Source organism: Berghia stephanieae, chromosome 10 (assembly GCF_034508935.2).
Source record: "Berghia stephanieae isolate SIO BIC M18660-M18661 chromosome 10, UCSD_Bste_1.3, whole genome shotgun sequence".
NCBI classification, from domain to species: Eukaryota; Metazoa; Mollusca; class Gastropoda; order Nudibranchia; family Aeolidiidae; genus Berghia; species Berghia stephanieae.
In genome coordinates, this window is record NC_088369.1 from 29,360,620 (window position 1) to 29,388,604 (window position 27,985).

Here is a 27,985-nt window from a genome sequence, read left to right on the forward strand (position 1 = left end):
TTATTATTTAATGCTTACCATTCATAGTTCAGCCACCTGATGTACTTAAATCTCTTATTTTGACAATTCTAAAGTAATATAATCAATGGATTTCGGATTTTAAATACCCAGATTTTATGAGACTCGGGTATATCAAGAAAAACAAAAATATCCATTATCCTGTACTAATTAGCAACATCTTACGTGAGCAGTGATCATCAGACCTTCAGACCTTGTACCTAAGATTCTCTCTATAAAAATTTTGACTTTGGCATTTATGATGAATCACTTAGACCACACAAGCATTGTCTTGATTATGATTTGAGTGCACAATTATCAAATACCACAGAGCACATTATTGAGTACTAATCTAAACCATGATTCATCTGTATTCCATTCAGAATTATCATAAAAAACAGGTTATTAGATTTAAAAACTGTTTCAATGAAAATATTATAACATCTAAAATGGCTTTTAAACCTGACAAATAACGCCTAAACACATTTTGGAAAAAAATCTATAGGTTTTTTTGTATTATGTAAAGTATCCTTAACAATTCTGTGTTTTGCAAGTCCCATTAGCTTAGTACCATATGGTTACAGTTTCATGGCTAAGTGAAAATTTCAAGTTTATCTGCAATCATTGCTTGCTTTTCAAAGAATGTTAATGATATTTACTACTATTTTATTCTAGCACAATGATCAAAAGAGCCCAAGGTCGAAAGAAATTTGGTCGTAAAAATTTTAAGAGGAGACATTTTGTGTTGACTAATCAGTCCTTGTCATATTGCACCAAAGCAGGTGAGCAGAGAATAGATATCTAGTTTGGTTAAGACATGTCTATTGATAGACCGAATGGATAAGGCATTGCATTTACACTAGTTCAGGGAGAAAACAGAATATGTAGTACTTTATAGCTGTAGAACATTTCATGATGTAATGATCCAATTGTAAGCTCTTTAAATTTATATGATGAAAATGATGAAGATGATTATTATTATTGTTATTATTTTTATATTATTATTATTTTTCGTCTTCTTCTTCTTTGTCATCATCTTCTTCTTCTTCTTCTTCTTCTTCTTCTTCTTCTTCTTCTTCTTCTTCTTCTTCTTCTTCTTCTTCTTCTTCTTCTTCTTCTTCTACTTCTTCTTTTTCTTACAGTCCAAGCCGTTATTTGGGATAACGCTTTATTGGGATGATTCCTTGGGAACCAAAATTTTTCTATATAAAAAGTCATACCCTTTCTAATTCCCAGCCGCTTATTTGTGATGGCCTGCAGCTTAATAGGGACGAAATTTGACAATGACCATCCCCAGTAAAGAGCTATTTTGTTGTCTTCTATCACTAAAATGGTGGTTCATAAAATGCAAATTAGTCTGTACCGTTCATCACGGAGGTATGAACAATAGATTTTACCTGTATCCCTTGTTAATATCCATCACAAAAGTCAAACAGATGTGTGGTCGAACTGTTCGTCACAGTCATCACAGAGATGTGAATCGTGGTCATTGGTCAATGGCCATGATGCTAGGTTTGCAGGTAAACTGACCGATGGGTAATGAGTGATGGATTTGTTTGTTCAAGGCTGTCACCACCAAATCGTTTGTTCAATGAGACAGATGGGTAGACAATGCATTCTTGATCCATTGCTTTCTTATGACTGTTATGAGTGACATATTCGTTAATTGTTGTGTGCAGTTAGATCTGTCTCTTATTGTTAGAGTGCTATAGTGTGGGAGAATACTGTGCACCTGTTTGGATGAGGAGCCCACATGTAAATCGCATTGACATCCGATTAAGAGAATCAATGAGAATTATAACAGGATGCCTCAAGTCAACTCCAACTCAGTGGCTCCCAACACTGAGCGGCATTGCACCACCAAGTTTAAGACGACAAGATGCTAATCAAAGGATGCATGCAAGAATTGACGAAGCCACAGACAACACTCCCATAAAATCAATCGTAAAGGGGACACCTTCAACAACTAGACTTAAATCGAGAAGACCTTTCCACCTAACAAAAATGGTAGACTTCAGTGTGGAGGAAACTGGAGAGAAATGTGGAACAGGGAAACACCAAAAGGAGGAAACATCATTAAAGATCCAACCAAAAGAGTGCCTGCATTCAATAACGCCAGGAAACACTGGATTTCCTCAAACCGCCTCTTAACTGGACATGGCAGAACTGCATCAAATATGTGCAGATGGAAACTTGGAAACAGTGATACCTGCCAGAAATGTCAGGCAGCCCCAGAGACCAGCGACCACATCGTCCTCCACTGTCCAGTCATTAAACTTGAAGGTGGCTACGAAATCATCCTTAGGGTGGAGGAAGACTTTAAAAGCTGGGTTGACGAAATACATTTGGGGGTGTAGCCATACGCTACTACTACTCTTTGGATAGGCTGCAGGATCCATTATAAAGTACTTTTTGCCAACTGATCACTATTAGATGGACATACTAGTACTAGGAATCAAGAGAATTCTTCCAGTACATTGCTGATTTGCTTGTTTTCATTTTATTCACAAACAATTCAGTTAGGAATAGTTTCGGCATTGCGATACGCACATAATGTTTAAATAAATCCTTAACTTAGTATTAGTATTTATACATTTTTATGAATGCGACTTCTGTAAACAAGTTACATTTTTGATTGAAAAAGTATATTATTATTAATATTATTATTATTATTATTATTATTATTATTATTATTATTATTATTATTATTATTATTATTATTATTATTATTATTATTATTATTATTTTTATTATTATTATCATCATCATTATCTTATCACTCCAGTCTTGCAGTCATTGCATTGGCTTCCCATTGCTTACAAACTTGTCTGTTACTGTTTTATGTGCATCCATGCCACTGCTCCCATTTACTTGTCATCTCTTCTTTCTATCTACAATTCGAATCACTCTCTCCGCTCATCTACTTCCATGTACTTGAACCATTTGATTACTAAGTCGAATTGTTCACATTGTGCTTTTGCACATTCTGCTCCCATTGTGTGGAATGTCCTTTCAGCGGACACCGGGACACTGTAATTTCCTGTTCTCCTTTAAAGCCTCTTTGAAAACAGAGTACTTCCTTTCAGTTTTCTGTGATTTTATTGATTTTATTGAATGACACATATGATCGCATGTGCATATATATATATATATATATATATATATATATATATATATATATATATATATATATATATATATATATATATATATATATATATATATATATATTATTATTATTATTATTATTATTATTATTATTATTATTATTTTTATTATTATTATTATTATTATTATTATTATTATTATTATTATTATTATTATTATTATTATTATTATTATTATTATTATTATCATTATTATTATTATTATTATTATTAATAAGAATAATAATATTGTTAATATTATTATGTTTGCAGGTGGCAAAGTCCTGTTTGAGATGTCTATCAATGATATTTTGGCTGTGGAAAAGTTAGAAGAGGAGTCTTTTAAAATGAAATACGTAAGTTAGAAGTTATAGGAAATTGATCTGTTCAATAGGCATTGAAGCAGAATACGTGCAAACAATAAAACAATATATGATATGTAACCAAATATTATTTTTTTAATATCTCATCAAGAATATTGTAATTTGCTTTTACTGAAATTCAAGGGACTTTGCATTATATTTCAGTTTTGTTTGTGCTTTGCTTTAACGGTTTCTAAATGAATTCTGTTTGCATGATGTAATTTTGGTAAGGACTCTTCCTTCCAACAGTGATGGACTGAACTGCAACAATTTTTTTGGACATGACATTCATTTTACTCAACTCTACCTTGAAATATCATCAAAATAGATTATTGGTTACAATAAACTGTTTCAACGAAATGTCAGAAAATCTAAAATGGCTTTTAAACATGACAAATTATGCCTACATACATACTTGAAAGAAAAATGTTACTGAATATTAACATATTTGGATATTTCCTAAAGCTTTATAAATATTCTCTCCTCTTTCTTCCATATGATCAGATGTTTCAGGTCGTTCAAGCTGAGAGAGCATTGTATATTCAGGCCAGTCACTGCGTGGAGGAGAAGGAATGGTGAGAAAAAAGATATTTAAAGTCAGAAAAGCGAATGTTTACATCTTCCTCTAACTGGGATTATATTGAAGTGAACCAGAGCATACATGTAGTAATAAGTTACTTAAAGAGTTAAATTTTCAAATTTGCATACCATTTGCTTCGTCACATTTTTGTCTTTTTTGCAACTGAAAAATAGGATAAGTTCATGATATTCAAACACATTGTAGGTGATTAACTATTTATGTACAATCTTTTGTTTTTATGTTTCTCTTTACAGGATTGATATTCTGACTAAGATCTGCAAGTCAAATGCCAACAGAAGGAAGCTTTACCACCCAGCTGCTTTTGTCAACGGACACTGGCTTTGGTGAGTTCTTGGAAAGTCAATGAATGCATTCAGTTTGAAACAGAGAATGCTAGATCTATTGACCATTTCAACACATTGATCAACAGGGAGTTGAAGTTATGAAGATATGAATAAGATTTATGTCCATATGTGTGATAGTCAAAAGCAGTTTTGATTTATCATGATCGTTTTGATATTTTTAATGTTTAATGCATTGAAAAGATCTAATGTCAATTCAATTCAAAGGTTTATTTTAGGCAATTGCCAATATAAAACATACGTTAACATTGAATTTCCAATCAATACAGGTAAAATCAATAATTTACCAAAGGAATCAAACAAAAGAAAAATTATAAAGATTATCCTAGTTAGCCTTTAAGAAGGTTAAGACAAAAATATACTACAAGCTGTGTGAAGCCTAAAATAGTAAAACCACAACTTAAGGGTAAATGAGATTTCAAATAGAAAAGTAGAACAAATAACATATGTTCTGAATACACATTATCTTTAGCTAACAACGAATGGATTAGAAAATATTGCTATACTGCAATCCTTTATTTCACGCTATCAATGAGTTTTTCAAAATTTTCAAAAAAATTGTAGTTAGATGCTATTTTTGGTATCTGCTACCTTTAAGTGATGATTTGAATGAAAAGGTATGCTTACTTTTGTCTTATAGGTCGGCCTTGAACATAACAATGAAATGAAGTTCTAAATGTTAACTGGTTTTCTTGTCATTTTTATCATTTCGATTTGATTTGTTTGATAGACATGTTAGTTTTTCATTTTGGAAATGCTTCATTAATTTTTTATAACAGTAAATTTGATATTTATTTAGTAAAAATTAAAGTATAAAATCATTTTTACATGCCTTGAATTTTTATTCCAGTTTCATTCTTTTTGAAAGATATCATTCAAAAGTAATTGTTCATAAACATAATGTGCTATTGTAAAAAAGTTGATGCATTGAATTAAAGTACCAAAACAATGGTTACATCAATCCGTCTATCTATCTATCTTATCTATCTTATCTATCTATCGATCTATCTATCTATCTACCTATCTATCTATCTATCTATCTATCTATCTATCTATCTATCTATCTATCTATCTATCTATCTATCTATTTCTCCTCCTCCTTTTTCACCATTATAACGGAATGATATTTGGAAACAGACAGTGTAGTGAGAATAATCTTAAGGTGTTCTTTAGACGGACTTGATAAATGAAATTCAAGACCTCGACATCCCAACAACTCCCAAGAATAATTTGCTTTTTATTTTATTTCAATACTGAAATTTACTTTTATAAATCCATTCATTGAAAGTCTGTGTATATTTCATTGAGACATAAACTGTATTCCATGGGATACAGTTTATGTCTCAATGAAATATACAGCGACTTTAAATAAATGGATTTATAAAAATTAGATATGTATCTTACAGAGTTGAGGCTTTTTGGTTTCAAAACTTGATGCATTATTATTAATATAAAATGCTTCAAATACAGACTTTCATCACAGGAGTCCACACAATGTTTGCAATAACAATTATAGTGAGATTTTCATTATTACCGTGCTGGTTGAAATGTTATGTGAATTAATCTGCTATGATTGTGGAAGTGCCACTCCTTCTTTAGATTTAAAAAAAGGATGTTAATCTTGAATCATTAAAAGAATTATGTAGGTTACTTTCACCCCTAAGACCAGCACAGCGCTTAAATGTGTTCCCTGATGTCGAATTATATCCTCACACTTCAGACTTATTCTATCCCCAGTTGTAAGTCTACAGATGTCAGCCTTGTTGGCTGTAAACCTGTGTCAGGGTATTTCCCTCCCTCTGAGCTTCAACTGGACATTGACTCAGACAGGGAAGTGGAGAAGATACACTCCATGTTCTTGGATAAGATGGACAGACTAGACGATATTAAAGGTAGGTGTTCCGTTGACCAGTCTAAGCCATTATAGGTTATTGTCAGGAAATAACATGAATATGATTCATTTGACAAAAGCTTGGTCAATTTTGCCAACAAGGCCATTCTCTCGTTTCACATTCTTATTTAGTGTCCTATTCACGATCTGCTTTGACAAGGGAGAACAAGAAACATTCTCACCACTTGTCTTTATGAATTAAATTGAGTCTCTTTCATTATCATTGACATCCAATGTCGTTTAACAATGCAGCATGTTTTTTATTGTTTATGAGTGATATTTTTTTTTTTCGTGGCTGTCAAGTCATGGTCTTTCAAACATTATTGTTTCCATGGGATTGAATAGTAGTGCAGTCAATAAGGGACTTATGCGAGAGAGAAAAAAAAATGGGAGTCAAGGTAAGCACACTTATCACAGAAGTGTCATTGAAAACAATTTTTTTTTTCTGTCATCTTTCTTGATTAAATTTATATATTTTTTAAAAAACATGCAAGACTAATATCTTATTTTTTGCTTGATTAAAAAAAAATCTTTTTCATTTATATATATTATTATGGGGGGGGGGGGGTCCCGATAGCTCAGTTGATAGAACACTCGCTTCACACACAAAAGGACCAAGATTGATCCCGGATGCAGTCGAAAAATTTTTTTTCTGAATCTCCTGTCCACCCAGCAGTGAATGGATAGCTGAGTCTGTTAGATTTGGCAGAAAGTACTTTATGATAGACTAGCGTCCTATCCTGAGGATAGCAAGTAATTGCTATTGTCTGTTTCACGCTATAGAAACTGGGATTAACTCTGGCTCCATGGACCGAATGGGTCTGAAGGACCACTTTTTAAAATATTATTATGTGACCCAACTTTTTAAAACTATATTTAGTCAGGTTTTCATTGGCTAAGTAACAAAGCAAAAGGAATAATATTTGCAGGTGACAAATGTTCATTTGGACCAAAAATCGTTATTTTACATCACATCACTCTATTTCACAGTAAATTATTTATAATAATGCAGTTTAATGTTTTTATAAGGTTTACCAATAAAATAATATCCAAAAACATTCCTATTTTATTTTAAGTTTTTGAGTCAAATAACAGAGAACGATCCCAATAAGGGTTTTTGAAGATTCTCACTTAGACCCTTCAGAATGATTTTTTCTTCCCATTTCAGGAAAAAGGGATTAAGTAATGTTATTGACTCTCGAAAACAAATGCTTTTAAGTGTAAATATTAAATCTACAGCAAGGTTAAATTTTTACGGAAATCCGACATGCTCTTTTTTGGACCTTTTACACCAAAAGAACCTCGATAATATTGGGACTCTGGACTCTGACTTAATCTATGCTGCTGCTTTCTTGATGAAAACTGTCAGGCCTGAAATTACTACCAGATTTAGCTATAGGAATAGGAGAAATTATGATTTGAAAGAATTCAAGTCTGGACGTTTTAGGGGTTCAACAGTAAAAGATATCAGCAATTTAAGAACAAAAAATATATTTGTGATTTTGGTTTAACATTGTTAAGTCATTTTGTTTTTAATCAGCAGTGTATTCACTTTACTTTAGATAGACCCAAACATTGAACAGCAACAAATTATACGATTAATGAGTTTTTAAAAAAACTTGCTGAGTAAAGATGGGTCTCATTGAAATGGCCATTTTCACAATTTTATGCATTTATACATTTTCATCCTCTAAATTCTGAAAGAAGGAAAAGCCCATTCTTGTTACCTATATATTGCAAAATATTTTTATTATTTCTTGTCATTGCTACAATGAATCAGCTGAACTAGAAATAGAAATGGAAGCTATGTACAATGAAGATAAAAGTGCAGGTGAAGTGTATGAGGAAGGGACGAGTGGTAAGAGAATGGTGACTTTGACCTCTTAATGTCTCCAAGTTTTATCGATATTGTGAATTATGTGTGTAAAGGTGTGTTGTGTGAATGTTTGTAAATTTGCATTTGTTATATGGAGTGATTATGCAAACTCAGCCAAGTTCTAATTCGATATATATTTCCTAAAATTAGAAGAAAATACGTTTCATTATTTGTTAAAGAGAAAGAGAAACAAAGATAACAAAAAGCTTCAACGACAAAGCACAGAAGAGAATTTGTGGTTTAGGTTTCCCAATAAGCAAAATACAATATATAAATTTACACTGACAATAGACAATATGTTGATGAAACCATTAACTCACTCAACCCTAGCCCTGTACCTAGAGGTTTTTTTTAGTACTTTTCAAAAATGAAGAAACAAATAATTAGTCACCCATTCTAAAAGAATATTAGCATGTACATTGTTTGTATTTCACAGCTTTAAATAAAAATGAGAATAATGATAAAGTAACCATTGTAAAATTTAGCAATGACTATGAAAAATTTTTTTCTTCTCTTTTTGAGGGATATTTTTGTCTAAAATCAAAGCCCTATCTCCACTGAGTAAAAATGTTTTTGAATTTTGAAAATCCATTCATAAATAAACAAGTTATGCAGTTTCAAAGGTGTTTTATTTATTTGGATGACCCGCAAAGAGGAACCTTTGGTTGTATCTTGCGTAATAAGTGAATTAAAAGATTGAAACTTGAAGAGCAAATTAGGATGGTGTTTTGTAAAATACGGGAAAAGTACTCGTCATATTCATATGAAATTTTACAACCAAAAAGAAGAAATGTTCATGTATTACCTTGTCAGCGACAAAACCTCCATACCCGGTAGTTTTAGAAATATTTTACTCCAAAGAGTAAAAATCTATTTTTAACGGTCTTCTGGTAATCGCACGAGTTTTGTCGCTTGACATAATCTGAAATGACCTTTTTTCTAACTGTGTGTCAACTTTCAGTCATATTCATCGATAAACAGCGTCGTAATTAATTTTTTAAAATAGCATATACGAAACGGCTTCGTCCCATATTTTGACGCGAATTCGGGCACTTCGTAAGCGAAAAAGAGGCCCAAAAATTTGTGCGGGATAGTCATTGCTATAAAATTCATCCTTCTTTAGAACAGATATTATCTGTGTGAGAAGTGAATGAACGTTTATGTATAACAAGATAGTCGGTATAAAGTTGAGTGAGTTAATTAAGAAAGTACTTTCTAGCTTTTTTTGGGAAGCCACATCACATAATGTTAGTTTCTTAAATTATCCCTTTAAACACTGATCATAACAAAAATATTGCATTTAATGACAAAAAAATGTATTAGGATTATAGTTAGGATAATAAAAACATAATATTGTTGTTATTATTATTATTATTATTATTATTATTATTATTATTATTATTATTATTATTATTATTATTATTATTATTATTATTATTATTATTATTATTATTATCATTATTATTATTATTATTATTGGTTTGAGGAAATTATAACTGTTCAGGTATGAATCGGGTGGAATGAATATTCAGTCAAATAGAGTGAAACATAGCTGAAACGAAGTCATAGATGGGACTAAAATAAATAAAGATAGAACTTCTATTGGTTTGAGAGTAGATTACCCTTAATTCTACTACATTAATTTCTTGACATGATAGATAAGTTTTTCTGTATCTCTTATTCAGATAGAATTTATTTGATATTCTTCACAAAAGAAACATTATTACTTACATCGCTGTCCATTTATTTCTGGACACACACTATATAGTATGTTATGTTGCCAACCCTTGCACATATTAATATGTTGTCTCTTAATTAGTCTGCCTCATTGTTTTAATTAATAATTTATTACTTTTTTATTTTTAAATATTTTCCATAATATGCAATACTTTTAAATTGTTATGTTGGTCTCCATTTATAAGCACACTTGGGATGTGAAACAATCTTTACAATATAAATTTATTCATTTTTAAGCACGCTCGTGAACAAAGACTTAATAGAAACCATCAAAATGCTCTGCGTGTAACATATGTTTCACACCTCACTATCCCAACATTACTTCCCTTACACAAAACAATTGAAAAGGACAATGTAAGTCCATCGTAGAATCCTAAGTGATAACAATAAGGTTACACATTGAAACTGTTTGTGAGGGGGGAGGGGTGGAGCTCGGTACGTTGTCCACTCATGGTGACGTTGACATTTGTTTGCAGAGATGTTAAGTGTGCTTATGATCTAAAAAAACAAGTTCACACTTGTTGACTTTGTCTGTAACTTTCTTGATTCCACGTATACGTCTCTTGGCAAGTATTTTGTGCTATGTACCTGCACTTAGTACCACAACCTCAGATGTTAAACAAGTAATTAAAACCATCAGAATTTATCTTCAACGTAATGGCTGAGAACAGAATCGGAATCAGTTCACAGAAAAAGAGGATGACATAAACAGATGCATCCAATTAAAAGTCAAACTTCTTTACCCCTTATCACACCCACGCATAATGCTGTCGCATATTATGGCTGTATAGAAAGGGCTTGTTTACTCTGAAGGAAAAAAAAAGAGATTATGAAGAGAAAAAAAAAATTAGTGGTACTCCCAGGCCAGCAATTGCTGCATACCATTACGTATACATTTGTAAACAAAGAGGAAAAAGTTATTTTTACGGTAATATGTGAGCATTGGCCATCTTAGACAGTTGGTCGCCCCAACTTATCAAAAATGATCCAAATCCTGCATCTGGCTATAGGCATGCTCAGCTTCATTCCCGAGGACAGTGCTTATTAATGAAGAACACTATATTATTATTATTATTACTATTATTATTATTATTATTATTATTATAATTATTATTATTATTATTTATTATTATTATTATTATTATTATTATTATTATTATTATTATTATTATTATTATTATTATTATTATTATTACTGTTATTATCATTGTCATCGATCATTATTATTATTATTATTATTATTATTATTATTATTATTATTATTATTATTATTATTATTATTATTATTATTATTAATATCATTATTATTTTGGTGTCATTTATGAATATAAATGTGAGATTTGTCCCTAACTTCTAATTTGTTAATGCCCTGAGATGCTTTTTTAATTAATTTTTTATTGCTTTAAGTAATTTTGTTGAACTAATACTTTTTGTTATTTTTTTCACTCTTCAATGAAGGACTATAAAGGCCCTTAATAAACTTTTTACCACATATTGCGTTTCCACTTTACACCACTTTAATGGAGCACTGTTAACGTAGTTTAAAACTTAACCCATTGTTTTTTGGCGGTTTTTTGTTTGTTTTTATCAATAAAAATCAAGTCCAAAAAAAATTAAATATGATAATGTAATTTATTTATAAAGCGCCTGTCCCATGCAATATAGCTCTAGGTGCATAATATAAATGGCATGCAATATGTATCATTAAAAAAAAAAAAAATTACTCTATCATATTATCAACAACGTTTAAACAATGAGAATACGGAATTATTTAAAAAAATGTAAATTAGGGTCTATGAAGTGACACCACAAAGATAATGTAATTAAATCTAAGGTGTATTATGAAGATTGCTTTAAAAAAATAAATAAATAGATGAATAATTGCTCAATTGGTTCTTTCTACATACCATCTAAATATAACGGAAAGAGATGAGTATTTAATATTCTATTAAAAACTGCTTTAAAATCAGTAAAGCTAGAGCGCAAATTGAATGGCAGAGAATTCCACACTGTTGGATAATATAAGGTTCTGTCTTTTAATTTTGTATTCCTCCTTTTTGTGGTGCGCAAAAGATGCTGATCACACAATCTTAATGGTAATAATAATAATAATAATAATAATAATAATAATAATAATAATAATAATAATAATAATAATAATAATAATAATAATAATAATAATAATATAAAATACTTATATAGCGCCCATTAATCCACTGACAAGTGCTCTATGGCGCTTTACAGTCACTCCGACTATATAAACTAGCATTCACAATTACACGCTTACACACATACACCCATACACCCACATAGTGAAACTTCTCCGCGTCCACATACTCAAACTCTTTACATACACATTACTGCCCTAAATTAAAACATAAAGCATATTAATTATCGAAAAACACTCTTCTAAATAATTCGGTTTTCAATTTCTTTTTAAAGGTTTCTAAATTGTCACTATTCTTAGTATTATAAGAAAGGGAATTCCACAACCTGGGCGCAGTCACTATGAAGGATTTGTTGTGAAACAAAGACTTAGAGGGTACCTCTGTCAGAAGAAGTATACTATTAGGTCTTAAATTACGAGATGGGATATAATTATTAATAAAATCCTTCAGATAAAAAGGTGAGCAATTATTTTTAGAGTTAAAACATATCTTTGCAATGTTATAATCAATTCTAGCTTGAACAGCCAACCAGTGGAGTTCATAAAACATTGTGCTATGTGTTCTCTTTTCTTTTTTTCTTCAAAACAATTCGTGGGCTTGGTTTTGTAAAGTTGTAGTTCTTAAAAGATTATCAGGCAGATTAAAAAGTAATGAATTACAATAGTTAAGTCTAGAAAATAAAAAAGAATGATGATAGATCATTTTAGAAGGCGATAAAATAAACGTTTCTCAATTCTAAAGAAGATGAAATATGTACATTGAAATCCTATAATTTGAATAGATTTAATGTCTTGCATGCTTGAGTCTTATTATATGTTAGGATATATATATTTTTTTAATACTGTGATTTTGTAACTGAATAACACTCAATTGTTGTGTCATATCTGTGTGTCAGTAGGATGTTTAGTTTATATATATATATATATATATATATATATATATATATATATATATATATATATATATATATATATATATATATATATATATTCGTGAGAAATCAATATACATGGATCATATAGAGTGCTTGACAATTAAGCAGCGTGAGTTATATTAATTTCCTCACCATTGCACCAGCTGATACTAATTTGTTGGCGATAATCTCTTTTTTTATAGGTGAGATAATAAATATATATAGAGGGAGAGATAGAGACAAAGAAAAAGAAAATATAGTTTAAAATATTTCTAGTAATACTAGTGGAGAACCCGCAATATTTGCCGGGAATTAAAGGCTACTATGAACAAGCTTTGATCTATTTTAATCATTATACTACTGTAATATGGAAATTAACATGGATCGAGACAAATGTTTTGAGGCATCAATAATCCAAATCAGTCCAGTAATAAAGTCTGAAGGTGCGCGCAAATGAATCAGGCAACAGGGCAGCATGATGGCATCAAATGACCAATCATTATGCCTTATAAGATTTTATAAATAAATAATTGAGTCAGTGGGTGATATAAATACCTTTAATTTAAGAAAGGGTTGCAAGTTACCTGTATATCAATCTGTAAAAGATAGTTTTATAATTTTTAGATTTGTCAATAATTCTGTGTTCATTGGCAAAATTTAACATGGGTTTTACAGAATTTTGACCCCCAACCCCTATATTTTAAAGAATAAATTTGAACAAATATTTGATGTATTTTCCAGATGTTTGCGGTATACAAGCTGTGTATACTGGTGGTTATGAAAGCACAGACAACAGCATAAGGAATATGGGTAGTGGTTTCAAGGCTATGTGTTCAGATCCTGCCTCATGCTTTGTCACCATCTCAGAGATACAAAAGGCCATTATTACTTTGGAGCACGAGCACATACAGTATATGAGATCTGTACAGAAGAATGCTGTCATTGGATCTCTGTAAGATCTTCATTATCATCATCATCATCATCATCATCATCATCATCATCATCATCATCATCATCATCATCATCATCATTATCATAGTCGTCACCCTCACCACTAAGATCAGTTCCAGCATTTTGTCATTATTTTCATCCTCATTTCTACTGCAACCATAATCACCCATATCTTCACTACCTCTAGCCCCAATGACAGTTGCTCCATTATCATCTAGATAACAATCACCACTACCAACATCTAGAGCATTTATACAGAGCTGCCAACTATATGCCAAAAAGGTTTTCTATCAAATCACGCGTAAATTATTTTTTATTCCACATTACGCCTTTTTGTCATCATCAAGGTCTATACTGCAAAGCCAGAATGAATTACAGTACAAAGGGGCTGACGTTTTAAAACCATATTTGATTAATATATCAAACAGGATGTTTGACATTATCAATGTCTGCTAACGGATGGTTAAAAGAAAATTTCCTGGGTGGGGTTCCTAACCTCCCATAGTAGGCAGGGAGGTACTTACTGTGTCTTCTATCCCCCTTTATCTGTTTTCCAACGTGCTTTCTGTCTTTGTCTTGGAATGAGATTACTTGGGCCGGAAACCCTAGCTGGGAGGGAAACAGTCAAATGTATAGTTAGAGTTTTGGGAGGAGATGATATTTTTTTGTCTTGTAAATCATCTCTCTGTTAGGCACTGTATTGTTTTGTTTACATATTATATAACATTGAGTGTATCCCTCTCTGTGCTTGTGTCTGGATGAGACTTTTAGGTGATCTCAAACTAAGAACACTAATAGTGTGCTCTTGGAATCTACATCTGTTTCCTATTTGAATGATTCCCCTTTGTCTTACCTTTTCTTGGGTGCTTTAATTGTAATTTTAGGAAAGATGATTTACAGGCCTGAGTAATATGTGTTTAAGAATAATGCTGTTGTTTTGCACAATTACACTTTTTCCTTCAAAATTATATCTTTTTTTCAGTCAAAATTACACCTTTTCTTCAGATGGGATTGGTAGCTCTGTTTATATTTATAGAGCAATATCCACTAGACATGCTCAAAGCACTTTACAAGGGGTTCCTAGCCAACAGCAACACTTAACATGTAGGAAGAGACATGTTAGGCAATATTACAATTATTGCGGCAGAGACAATGCTGTGTTAACAGCCGGGTACTCATTTTGCACTTTATTATGGTGAGAGAATGTGAGTAAAGAACCTTTTCCAAGGACTCAATTATGTGCCTCTCAGAGCAGGTCTTGAACCCTGGACTGTCCAATCCTAAGGCAAGAGTCATACCACTAGACCATATAGCCACATCATCACTAACTTCATTTCTGATAAAAAGAAATTTTGTGGTGTTGAATTAATTTTTTTATAAATGAAACCTCGTTTTGAGATTATGTCATAAAGGATATTCAACTAAAATTTCAAAACTCGAGTAGGTCTTTATGATTTTTCATGAACGTCTAGTGGAGAGCACTTTACTTTAGACCAGCAACTTATCCATGAAACAAACAATTACTTCTGTCTGTTATGCTCTATAAAAACCAGGTTAGATATTACTCTGAAAAGGATTAAGTGGATATACAAGTTTCCGGAATATTTGATTACCAGGCTGCTAGAAGGTGTGGGTTGCTGAAAGTATTGGAACAAAAATAAATATAACGGTTTCAAAAACAATAAACACAGACTGTTGAGGCTCACAACCCTTCTTCAGCCAAATAAAAATATTTATCACTTTATATAACATCCAGATTCTATGTAAAGTAATACTGTTTTAATCATATTTTAGTTATCTGAAGAAAGGTTTTGAGTTCAAAGTATTCCATACATAATATTAATTTTTTTTAAAAGTTGTTATATTCATTTTCATGTACATTTTCTTAATCAGATGAAACAGATTGTGAAGTAGCCTTCCAAAATGACAATGTTATTTCCTATCTTTTTCCTTCAGGGACACACCAATTGGTGATGGGAGCAGTGCTGACCTCCTCCGTAATCTCAACCGTTCTTCAGAGAGACTGACTCGACATGGCAGTCGCTCGTCCAATGCCAGCAATATGAGTCGTAGATCCAATAGAATTTCCCACAGTCGTGGCAACAGTTTTAGAGACAGATCCAGATCTGGTACAGAGAGTGACAGGGTGAAGAAATCTTTCAGTGGAGATGTCTCTGCCTCAACTCGCAGCCTAGCTGTGGATTTCAAGCTGGACAAGAGGAAAGCTGCTAGTTATGACACATTTGCTTCAGTAGAAAGGCGGAGAAGTCAGGGCACTGTGGAATTTTCCAGAGGTGGAAGATTAGCTGTAGATATCAGTGGTCATCTATTGTCTTATGGGCTTGGCAGCGACCATGCTGATAGCCGTTGGCATAGTAATAATGTATCAAGAGACAGTGTGCTGGAGTGTGAAGGCCAGGCTGAAATTGATGATAATTCGATTGATGCCTCTGGTGGTCATAATGGTGATAGATGTGCAATGTTTGCCCCTAGTAATGGTGAAGAGATCAGTGGTGGTGGTAATACAGTTATTGAAGATTGCTGTGATACCAGGACTTCATCAATGTTACCAAGTAATTTAATGTTTTCTAATCATTATAGTAATCCTACAAGTCCATCGTCATCCTTATCAAGGGATAAGAAGACCATGCCAGCATTGCGTTCTGCATCACCAACATTGGTTGTGAAAGAGAGTGAAAGTTATGATAATGCTGAAGGAAACACATCACAGAATAGAGTTGGTGATGTTTTTGTATTTAATCGTCAGAGTTCTTGTTTAGAGACTGTTTCATCATCAGCATCAGTTTCAACTCGTTTCAGTGGGTTGTCCTGGATGGAGACTTGTATTGATGATGACGGTGATAATGAGACTGACAGTCATCAGCTTCATGACACTTCTCGGGCACAAACCATTCAAGCATTGCCACCTTCTCAAGTTGAACTGAATTGTGCACCTGCTCCTTCTGCTACTGGAGTAAATTCTATCTCTGAGTCTGATGTGAAATGTATCTTCATCAACAGTTGTAATGGCAACAACCACTGTACCAACAGCATTATTGTAACATCTCCAACCACTACTGAAAATATGATCAGCAATAACGCTTCTTTCATCATCAACAGCAATGGTGCTGGTGTCGGCAGCTTTATTACTGGAGAAAGACATGAGTTATTTTCAAGTCATGAGAACGATCTTGACTCAAATTGTGATCAAAATTCTGAAATATTGAAAAAGGAATTTATTCGTGATTCTGTCTCAAATAATGTTGATGGAAATCCGTCCGCTTCAAATTCTCGTATAAAATTTTCATCTTCATCTGGTAATTCTTTTAAAATCAACCAAGATAAGACAGAGCTACAGCTAGCTTGTGATAAAAATGAGGGCCAAGAAAATATTTCTTTTTCCCAAGGAAATATCATAAAATCAAACAATGACAATAATTTTAGATTTGTTGACCAAACATATGTCATTGATTCTTGTCCCGGGTTTGAAAATGTTGGGCAGACATTTCAACATAATACTTTAATGTCAGAGTTACCTCAAAAAAACAAAATTTTTAATTCAGCATCTACATGTAATTTTGATTGTGACAAAAGTGGACTGTGTGTTAAAAGTGATGAGGATGGAATGTTAACTATGATTGATAGACCCTTGAATACTCAAAGTATAAATTCTAATAGCACACATGAGAAGGAGACACATTCTAACTCAAACCATAATAATTCTTTTTCAAATACTGGCTGCAATATGCATAATCAAAAAACCACTACCTGGATTAGTAAACTACATGAAAATGGAAACAGCCAGGATGGTAATACTCATATCAGAAATACAACTCGTATGACAAATACCTCCAACGTGTTAATTTTCCCTAGCGCACCGAGTCAGACCTTTGAATCACCAACAACTTCACCATTTTCATCATCAATATCATCTCATGGAATGATTGTGCCATCATCATCTCATGCATGTCACGAATGGGAAAATGGAGGAGACAGCAGTGAAAGTAGTATAGATGTGGACATGTCTGATAATGAACAGTTAGAAATTATGCTCTAGCTTTAACTATTCCTTTTTATTATGCGGAGATTTTAGTGATTTTACACAGAAATAATTTTCCTGTTTTTGAAAAGATTGTGGAGACTTTGGTCTTTGATTGTTGGGGACGTCAGTTATATTGGACAAGTCTGATGTGTATTTATTTTCAGGTCTGATAACTCAAATTGTTATGGGCTCATTGTTATGGTCTCAATCCAACTCAAAATATCGTCCATTACAACAATGTTAAAGCAGATCCATTATTGCATTGGATTATCAGACCTGCAAATATGTTCACGAAGAACAAGTCCAATTTTATTTTTCAAACATATTTTGGCAATACATTTTGATGTAATTGTAAGAAGCTATAATTATTTGATTATGATATATTTTAGAAATGTTCACAAGAATGTGTATTCTTCTTGAAAGTTCTTGCACTATTGTTTGTATTGAAGAATGTTATGCTTACTATTTAAATAAAAGTATAACAAGTGATTGCTGTCTGGGTGGGGTTCCTGACCTCCCATAGTGGGCAGGCGGGTACATACTGTGTCTTCTATCCCCATATATCTGTTTTTCAATTTGATTTCTGTCTTTGTCTTGGAATGAGATTACTGAGTTTTGTCTTGACCCTGGCTATAGTGCTTGGCTGGGAGGGAAACAGTCAAATGCATAATTATTATTTTGGGAGATGATATTTTTTGTCTTGTAAATCATCTCTCTGTTATGTATTATTATATTTGTTAATTTGAATGTATAATGTAAGCATTTGAGTGTATTTCTCTTAGTGGGGACTTGTGCTGGTGTCTGGGTGAGACTTAAAGTGTTCTCAAACTAAGTACATTGATGTTGTGCTCTTGAAATCTACATCTGTTCCCTATTAGAACCAATTCCCCTTTTTCTTACTTTTTCCTCAAGTCCTTTTAATTGTAATTCTAGAATCTTTTTACTATCCAATTTTCTTCCGTTTTACTGGTGCTGATATGACCTAAATGTGTTGCAAGCGCTGTAAAACCATTAAAAACAAACAAACTGGTCGGAGTCCTAGCTGGGAGGGAAACAGTCAAATGCATAGTTATTGTTTTGGGAGATGTTATTTCCCCTTGTAAATCATCTCTCTGTTATGTATAATTATATTTGTTATTTTGAATGTATAATGTAAGCATTTGAGTGTATTCCTCTTTGTTGGAATTTGTGCTTGTGTCCGGATAAGACTTATTGGTGATCTCAAACTAAGAACATTGGTGGTATGCTCTTGGAATCTACATCTGATCCCTATTTGTTCCCAGTTCTCCTATGTCTTACTTTTTCTTGGGTGCTTTATTGTAATTCTAGAACTTTTTACTATCCCATTTTCTTCCTTTTTACTGGCGCTGATATAACTAAATGTGTTGCAAGCGCCGTAAAACCCTTAAAAAACAAAAAACAAAAAAGTGATTGCTGTCATTGTCAGAGAAGATTCGTGTAATGTTTTTTTGTTTTTTTTTTGTTATTTATGAATTGCTGTTTTTCCATTCAACTTTGTATCTCTTGGATATCAGTGTTTCATCTTTTTGACATTTGTTTGAATGTATGTAGGAGTATAAGAGAGTAGAGAGTATACAATCCTTCTACATTTAACAGGCAATGTTACTTTGCTGCCTATGTTATCACTATCCCCTAAATCATTTGTCCCTTACACATTACTGTTTGTTTTTGTTCTAGAATTGGTTTTGCCCAGGCTTCGCTGCAAGTCTTTTGATTAGAAACAGATGAATGCATTTGAGAGTTCCTATATTTTTTCATGAAAATCATCTCTATATTGATTTTAATATAATATGCCATTGATGATTTTGTATAGTTACAAATCTTTTTAACCATTTGCTTGTGTCCTTTTAACCCTCTCGTGTTCAGATTCTTTTTGGGGGAGTAGATAATGAGTTCCCTATATGGCCATGTCAATCATGTAGACATCCTTTGATGATATAAGCCTTCTCTTTGATATCTGTAGTCGCCTTTTCGTTTTCTACGGTCACTCATGGCTAAACTCCGCCCAGAAACGATTTCATAGGTCCGTCCATCACCAAATTTCAAACTTTTGTTCTCGTGAGTTCATAAGTTTTTTGACCGAAGAACGATTGGCTACTGAACATCTTGACCCTTCAACGATTGGTCGTTCTGGCAGCTCACGTGTCAACAGCCGTCAACAATGAATTGAATCATCGTCGATCCAGTGGAAGACGGCCATGGAATAGTTGCGTCATATCGCCACGTTGTTGAATAAATTATCCAGGCATGGTCGATAGGTAAAAAAGCCAAATTATGTTCTAGTTACATTTGAAACAAACAAAGTATATCACTGATCTCGTCTCTGAAGTTCCTATCTCTTTATTACAATAAAATTGATACCTCGAATGACAAAATCGGCCCACAAATAAGGGAGTTAAAATTATTCATAATATTTTTAAAAGTTTACAATAATGGTCTTCAAAGTCATTTTTCATCACCAAAGTCGTAATTTTTGACCGATTTTTACCAAACAAAGTGCAATGTCAATGATTTTCACTCGCAAATAAAATAGGATTTAAATCGCAATTTCTGAAACGTATTTTCTTTTCTGTCGGCAAATTTATAAAAATCAAAGCTGAAAACACCCTGCGGCAGTGACAGGGCCTGTCATTTCCTTCACAACGATTGGATTTTACTTACTGAGGCCAGTCTTGACTACCCCGCCCATGAATATTATGCCGTTGTCGGTTTTTGTCGGGTTGAATCTTAAAGAGTTAAGTGAGGATCCCTTAATTGTGAGCTCTTTTGACCATCCCATCATTTTTCTTTATACCAGCACTGACATGATCTAAACGTGAAACAAGCGTCCTAAAACCTCTAGAAACAAATGAGAAGTAATATTTTTTTTAAATGTTGGTAGTGGCCGAACAATTTTTGTTCTGCTTGGATGATCTCTATAGTATACACATACTTTATAGTAAATTATCAGTGAAGCTGCCACTCGTTTCTTATCCTGAACACCAGGATTGGTCCTGACACTTGCAATCGGTTCACCCAGCAGCAAATGGGCAGCAAGGTTTCTTTAGATATGGTTAAAGTAAATGTGATGTGGAGAGCAAGTAGTCAACGTACCCATTAAATTACTGACCATCTGACAGGTCAATTCTCTACATCTGATCAGAACGAGACGTACTGTAGCTTTTTTTACTGTTTAATTATTAGTCGATTTACACTCACCAGCATTTTATATCAAATTCCTCCTTTTATGTGTCTTAGTTTTTTTATGTGTCTTAGTTTTATTCTATAATTTGGACTATTGAGTCGTCAAGCAAGGTTTTTATTTTGAAATTGTCAAGACAGCTAATCTTGCCATCTGGTCAAACCATTTACCTTGTTCAGCTTCTGTCTCGGCTCATGAAGAACTTTTTTTTATTTTAGAGATCACATTTATTTTATCGCCATTTTAAATGTTTTCTAGCAGATTCAAGTTATTTCTTCCATTTTATATTTTTCCTCTGGCTATAGTGAGAGGTTGGATAATTTTCATAAATAGGCCTCTGGGTGGGGTTCCTGACCTCCCATAGTGGGCAGGGAGATACTTACTGTGTCTCCTATCCCCATATATCTGTTTTCCAATTTGCTTTCTGTCTTTATCTTGGAATGAGATTACTTGGCTTTATCCTGGCCCTGACTGGTGTTTGAGTGAGACTTTTAGGTGATTTCAAACTGTCTGATATTGTGCTCTTGGAATCTACATCTGTTCCCTATTTGAACCTTTTCCCCTTGTCTTTCCTCAAGTCATTTTAATTGTACATCTGTACACTGTAGTCGTGCACCTTGTTTTGAGAGTTTTTTGGGATTTTTTTTTCTCCTCCTGATGATTCTTCTCTCAGTGAGACGCAGCATGTTCGTGTGACTATTTATTTAATGCAATGGATATGGCTTTTAAGAATACACACTTTTATTTTAGAGTAAGGTTGAGTGTATTGTTTAATTTATTTTTTTCGGGAGAGGGAGGGGGGGGGGGGGGGGTTGTTTGGGGTTGTTTGGGTTTTTTTTTTTGTTGTTAGGCCCCATCCATGGTAGGGTGCTACTTAAATCTGCTTACTGAACTGTTTATTTTTGTCAAACTTTTTCTTTGGAGTCTGTGATCCAAAAAGTGTTATATGTACTGAACTCTTCATATATTTTGTATCAGAGAATGGCAAATTAAAAAAAAAAAAAGTGATGAGCCTGGACACTTGTTATTTCCATTAGGAGCTTATCCAGGATGGAGTTCCTGACCTCCTTTAGTGGGCAGGGAGGCACTTACTGTGTCTCCTATCCCCCATATATGTGACCCAATGTCTCAAAACGGTATTATGTCGGGATGGACCGGAAGCTAAAAAGTCCAATTATAGTTAAACTGGTCAAAAATATGAATTATTGATTCTAAAATAGGATATTCCTTCTCCTCTATAAAACATCTAAACTCAACTTAAGTCTGATATTTCTGGCTACAAATTCAATTATCAGCAACTTAATCATGCCGACTTAATGCTGCTTTGAGACGAGGGGTCACATATTTGTTTTCCAACATGCGTTCTGTCTTTGTCTTAGAATGAGATTACTTGGTTTTGTCCTAGCCCTGGCCGGATACCCTGGCTGAGAGGGATACAGTCAAATGTATAGTTAAGTTTTGGGAATGATATTCTTTCTCTTGTAGATCATCTCTCTGCTGTGCATTGTAATACTTTTTTGTGTGTTATATATATAATAAATTTGTAAAAATTTGAGTGTATTCCTCTTAGTGGGGACGTGCTTGTGTCTGGATGAGATTTTTAGATGATCTCAAACTAAGTACTTTTTGGTGGGTGCATTAATTGATTTTCTTGAACTTTTTACTATCTCATTTTCTTTCCTTTTTACCAGCGCTGATATGACCTTAATGTTTGCAAGCGCCGTAAAACCCTTAAAAACAAACAAACCTCTTAACGGGGGGATCTGTGCTTTTGTCAGGATGAGACATTTAGGTGATCTCAAACTAAGTACACTGATATTGTCCTCTTGGAATCTACATCTGTTCCATATTTGAACAAAGTCCCCTTTGTCATCCTTTTTTTTGGGTACTTTAATTGTAATTATATAACTTTTTACGATCCCATTTTCTTCCTTTTTACTGGCGCGGATATTACCTTAATGTGTTGCAAGCGCCGTAAAACCCTTAAACAATAAAACAAAACAGTAGTAGCTTATCCTTGAAGGAATGAGGATCGTGAATGGTCTCAATGATTTTATGTATCTTTATCATCATCATCATCATCATATCCATCATCATCATCATCATCATCGTCATCGTCATCATTACTAATTTTTCATGTTGCATGTGAAAGGCTTTAATACTACGTCAGAAAAGCACTTGAAATAAATATGATTGGCACTGAATTTATGATTACTCTGTTGTTTATTTTTGTTAATGAGTGGTTGTGTGCACAGTATAAAAAGGACGGAGGGAAGATCCCATAATACAGGCCTGTAAATCTTCCGTCTATTGTTGGATTTCCGACAATACGATTTTGCTCTTAAGTGCTAATATTTTTTTAAAAAAATAATAGTAAAAATAAAATTCGTAACGTCAAAGAACAGAACCAATAAAAAAGAAAATAATAGAGTTTTATTTCGTTCCTCGAAAAAAATATATTTTATTCCGTTTCAAATGCCCACTTAAAAGAAAAAAAAAAACAAAAAAAAAACAAAAACTTTTCATTTGTCGCATCAAAGACCAGACAAAATTTGCGTTTATCAGTTAGCTATAATATTATCATGCCACCTACACGCTCCGCTAGACGTGTATGTATTCACTGCCTGGCTACTGTGCCACAGCCAGCGAGAGTGGGTCGCAAAGTTCGCGCGAGTCGTCTTCACACACACACACACACACACACACACAAACACACACCTAGTCAGTAAATAACGCATGCACAGAAGTGTGTCGAACCGGACCGGAAGGTTTCTCTCTATTTTGCTACCGACACACATTCATATCTCGGGTTCTTATTTCTCAGTCTCTATATTTCTTTGGTTCCGTCCAGATGTGAGACGGAAAAAAAATAATGCGAAATAATTATTTTTCTTCGAAATATATATTCTTCTTCGAAAGCACTCACACCACCGCACCACCTCCTCTTCTTCTTCGTCGTCGTCGTCGTCGTCTTCTTCTTCTTCTTCTTCTGCTTCTTCTTCTTCTTCTTCTTCTTCTTCTTCTTCTTCTTCTTCTTCTTCTTCTTCTTCTTCTTCTTCTTTCTTCTTCTTCTTCTTCTTTCTTCTTCTTCTTCTTCTATAAGAATTAATCCAAATAAATGAAAGAATCAGCGTAAACATTTAACACAAACAGGAGCGAAGATACGCAGCTTCCTGTTTTAAGCATGAGATACACATCCTTCAAAAGGGTAGGAATTGTTCTCTTCCTTTCATTTTACAACTAGCTCAGACCTGTGCCCTCAAATAATTGGGATTTTTTTGGTACCGTAAAATAAGGACCTCGTTATAAATAAGTAGGGGAAAGTGACCTGATTTGACTAGTCAATTGACGTGTCATATCTGTGTTGTGTCCATATTTTTGTCCTATTGTGTCAATTTTCGCGTGTTCAAAAAGTTCCGACAATTTTTTCACCAACCATTTACAGGCCTGATAATATTATGAATAGGAGTGGCTTTTGAATTCAGCTAGAAAAATCAGCGGCCACTTCCAAAGTGTTCAGCTGGGTTCGGTCTTTGACCTTCCATGGAGGTCACTTGCCATGTATTCTAACCCCCTATATCTGAGGTACATGCTGTGTCTTCTATCACCCCATAACCGTTTTCCAATTGTTTCCTGTCATTGTCTTGGAATGAGATTACTTAGTTTTGCCCTATCCTTGCCGGAGTTCCTTGGCTGGGAGGGAAACAGTCAAATGTATAGTTATAGTTTTGATATATATTTAGATATTTTTTCCCTTGTAAATCATCTCTCTGTTATGCATTGTATTATATTTAGTTTACATATCATATTATATGATTGGTAAACATTTGAGTGTATTCCTCTTAGTTGGGGCCTGTGCTTGTGTCTGGATGAAACATCACCCTTGAATCATATACCTATGATATTCGCATGGGTGTACGATCCGATAGTGATGTCATTTCTTCTTCTCTTTACTAGCATATCCTGCTTCTTTGGTTTGTGATTGTATTTTTGACAGGGGATATTTTTTTTTCTGTAAATCTTCTGCCTGTTTGGTCTTGGTTATTTATAATTTAGCTTATGATATCTTTAGGTTATGATTTTGATTTACATTTGTACTATTTTTGTTAGATTGCTTGTTTTTTTGTTTCAGCGGTCTCTCATATAACCTCAATTGTGTTGGAAGAGACCTAAAGCAACAAACAAACAAACAAAAACTTTTAGGTCTGGGTGGGGATCCTGACCTCCCATAGCGGGCAGGGAGGTACACACTGTGTCTTCTATCCCCTTATATCTGTTTTCCAACATGCTTTCTGTCTTTGTCTTGGAATGAGATTACTTAGTTTTTTTCCTGGCCCTGGTCGGAGTCCTGGCTGGGAGGGAAACAGTCAAATGCATAGTTATTGTTTTGGGAGATGATATTTTTTTCCTTGTAAATCATCTCTCTGTTATGTATTAGTATATTTGTTATTTTTTAATGTATAATGTAAGCATTTGAGTATGTTCCTCTTTGTTGGATTTTGTTCTTGTGTCCGGATGAGACTTATAGGTGATCTCAGACTAAGTACATTGGTGGTATGCTCTTGGAATCTACATCTGATCCCTATTTGTTCCCAGTTCCCCTATGTCTTACTTTCTCTTGGATGCTTCAATTGTAATTCTAGAACTTTTTACTATCCCATTTTCTTCCTTTTTACTGGCGCTGATATAACCTACATGTGTTGCAAGCGCCGGAAAACCCTTAAAAACAAAACAAAAACAAACTTTTAGGTGATCTCAAACTAAGTCATTTGGCGGTGTGCTCTTGGAATCTACATCTGTTCCTTATTTGAACCAATTCCCCTTTCTCTTACCTTTTCTTTTGTGCTTTAATTGTAATTCTAGCACTTTTTACTATCCCATTTTCTTCCTTTTTACTGTCGCTGATATGACCTTAATGTGTTGCAAGCGCCGTAAAACCCTTAAATAAAAAAATAAAAAAACAGAACTGGGTGCTGTCCTGGTCCTTGCCTGAGTCATTGGTTGAGAGGGAAACAGTCAAATCTATAGTGTTAGTTTTGTGAGATGATATTTTCCCCTTGTAAATCATCACTGTTACGTACTGATAGTTATTCTCTCTCTCTCTCTCTCTCTCTCTCTCTCTCTCTCTCTCTCTCTCTCTCTCTCTCTCTCTCTCTCTCTCTCTCTCTCTCTCTCTCTCTCTCTCTTGTCTTTTTTTTCCTATCCTCTCACAAACACACCTTTCTCTTTTTCAGTCTTTTTTCTCCTCCCTTTAACCCCGCCTTCATCCTCCCCTTATTTCCTTCACAATTTTATTTCATTTAATATTTTTTTCTCTCGTAATTGTTTTGTCTGTCGCCTTACCAAGGGCAAAGGCCGAATTTCGTTTATTAATTGTGTATTGTTCCACTTAAAGAGCAGGGAGGGAAGTACTTACTGTGTCTTCTATCCCCCTATATCTGTTTCCAACTTGCTTTCTGTCTTTGTCTTGGTATGAGATTACTTGGTTTTGTCCTGGCCCTGGCTGAGATGGGAACAATCAAATATATAGTTAGTTTTGGGAGATGATATTTTTCCTTGTAAATCATCTCTCTCTGTTATGTACTGTTATTTTGTTTATTCTTAACATATGATTTGTAAACATTTGAGTGCATTCCTCTTAGTGGGGTCTTGTGCTGGTGTCTGGGTGAGACCTTTAGGTGATTTCAAACTAAGTACACTAATATTGTGCTCTTGGAATCTACATCTGTTCTCTATTTGAACCTTTCCTCCTTGTCTTACTTTTTCCTCAAGTCCTTTTAATTGTACATCTTGAATGTTTTTACTATCCAATTTTCTTCCTTTTTACTGGGCTGATTTGACCTAAATGTGTTGCACGCGCAGTAAAACCCTTAAAAATAAACAAAACACTTAAAGGTGTCTGTCAGCCAAAATGACCTTGTTGAACTTGAATTTTAACCAAAAAAAAAAAAATTTTTTAGTGATGTTTTCAATGGTTTTGTGGGGATATTATTATAATGCTTTGACTTCAAAAAGACAAAAAGATAAATCACCCTTGGTGTTGTAATTGATTATATCAAATGGGTATTAAGTCTGAATAAAAAACTATTAAATCAAACAAGAAAACAAAAAGTTACATTTTTTTGTTTGTTTTTGTTTTGTAGTTTAAATGAACAATTCGTCTGGTAATCAGTTTCTATTTTAGGGATAAGCCTTTTTTTTCTCTTTTTTTTTTCGAGTTGTCTCATGTGCAGGATTTTTGTTTTTGGCTGACCTCTGTAACATTTATAAAAGAAAGGAGATTGAAGTCCTAAAGAAGAGAAAATTGGAGTTATTGGAAAATGCTATCTATTTAAGGAAGGAAAGCGGGGAAAAAATCTGGTAAAGCAGAGAAATTCACTGGGCTTTATTCACTTCTGCAAATGTCATAATAACAAAATGGGCAAAGGATAAGGAGGATCAGATTTCCTCAATTTCTAATCAAATTAAGGAGAGAGAGAGAGAGAGAGAGAGAGAGAGAGAGAGAGAGAGAGAGAGAGAGAGAGAGAGAGAGAGAGAGAGAGGCGTCTTTGAAATCATTGTAATCGCAATGTTTCAAGGACCGTAACTAATTGTGTTAGATTATACGTATAGACGTGTTTATTGTTTATAAAGTATCGCGCTTGGCCTTCATGAGTTAGTGATTATCGTTCATAATATAAAAGTGTGTCGACAAACTTTAAACATTAGTGTTCAAGACACTTATGGGATCATTTAAGGAGACCAGGAGAATAAATACT

General features: G+C 33.4%; 1 protein-coding gene across 2 annotated transcripts in view; it reads left to right on the forward strand.

Annotated features, from left to right (window-relative positions):
- Positions 1 to 23,431, forward strand: part of LOC144980946 (ras GTPase-activating protein 3-like) — a 96,782-nt gene extending 73,351 nt beyond the window's left edge. The window contains exons 17-24 of one of the 2 annotated variants that reach the window (XM_078928931.1): positions 673 to 779; positions 3,417 to 3,499; positions 4,010 to 4,080; positions 4,340 to 4,429; positions 6,185 to 6,339; positions 8,119 to 8,196; positions 13,774 to 13,984; positions 15,940 to 23,431. In XM_078928931.1, the coding sequence (XP_078785057.1) occupies positions 673 to 779; positions 3,417 to 3,499; positions 4,010 to 4,080; positions 4,340 to 4,429; positions 6,185 to 6,339; positions 8,119 to 8,196; positions 13,774 to 13,984; positions 15,940 to 18,040 (2,896 nt within the window). In that variant the 3' untranslated portion in view covers positions 18,041 to 23,431. The remainder of the gene's footprint in view (positions 1 to 672; positions 780 to 3,416; positions 3,500 to 4,009; positions 4,081 to 4,339; positions 4,430 to 6,184; positions 6,340 to 8,118; positions 8,197 to 13,773; positions 13,985 to 15,939) is intronic. The other variant, XM_078928932.1, reaches the window with a different exon arrangement.
- The last annotated feature ends 4,554 nt before the right edge of the window (positions 23,432 to 27,985 follow it).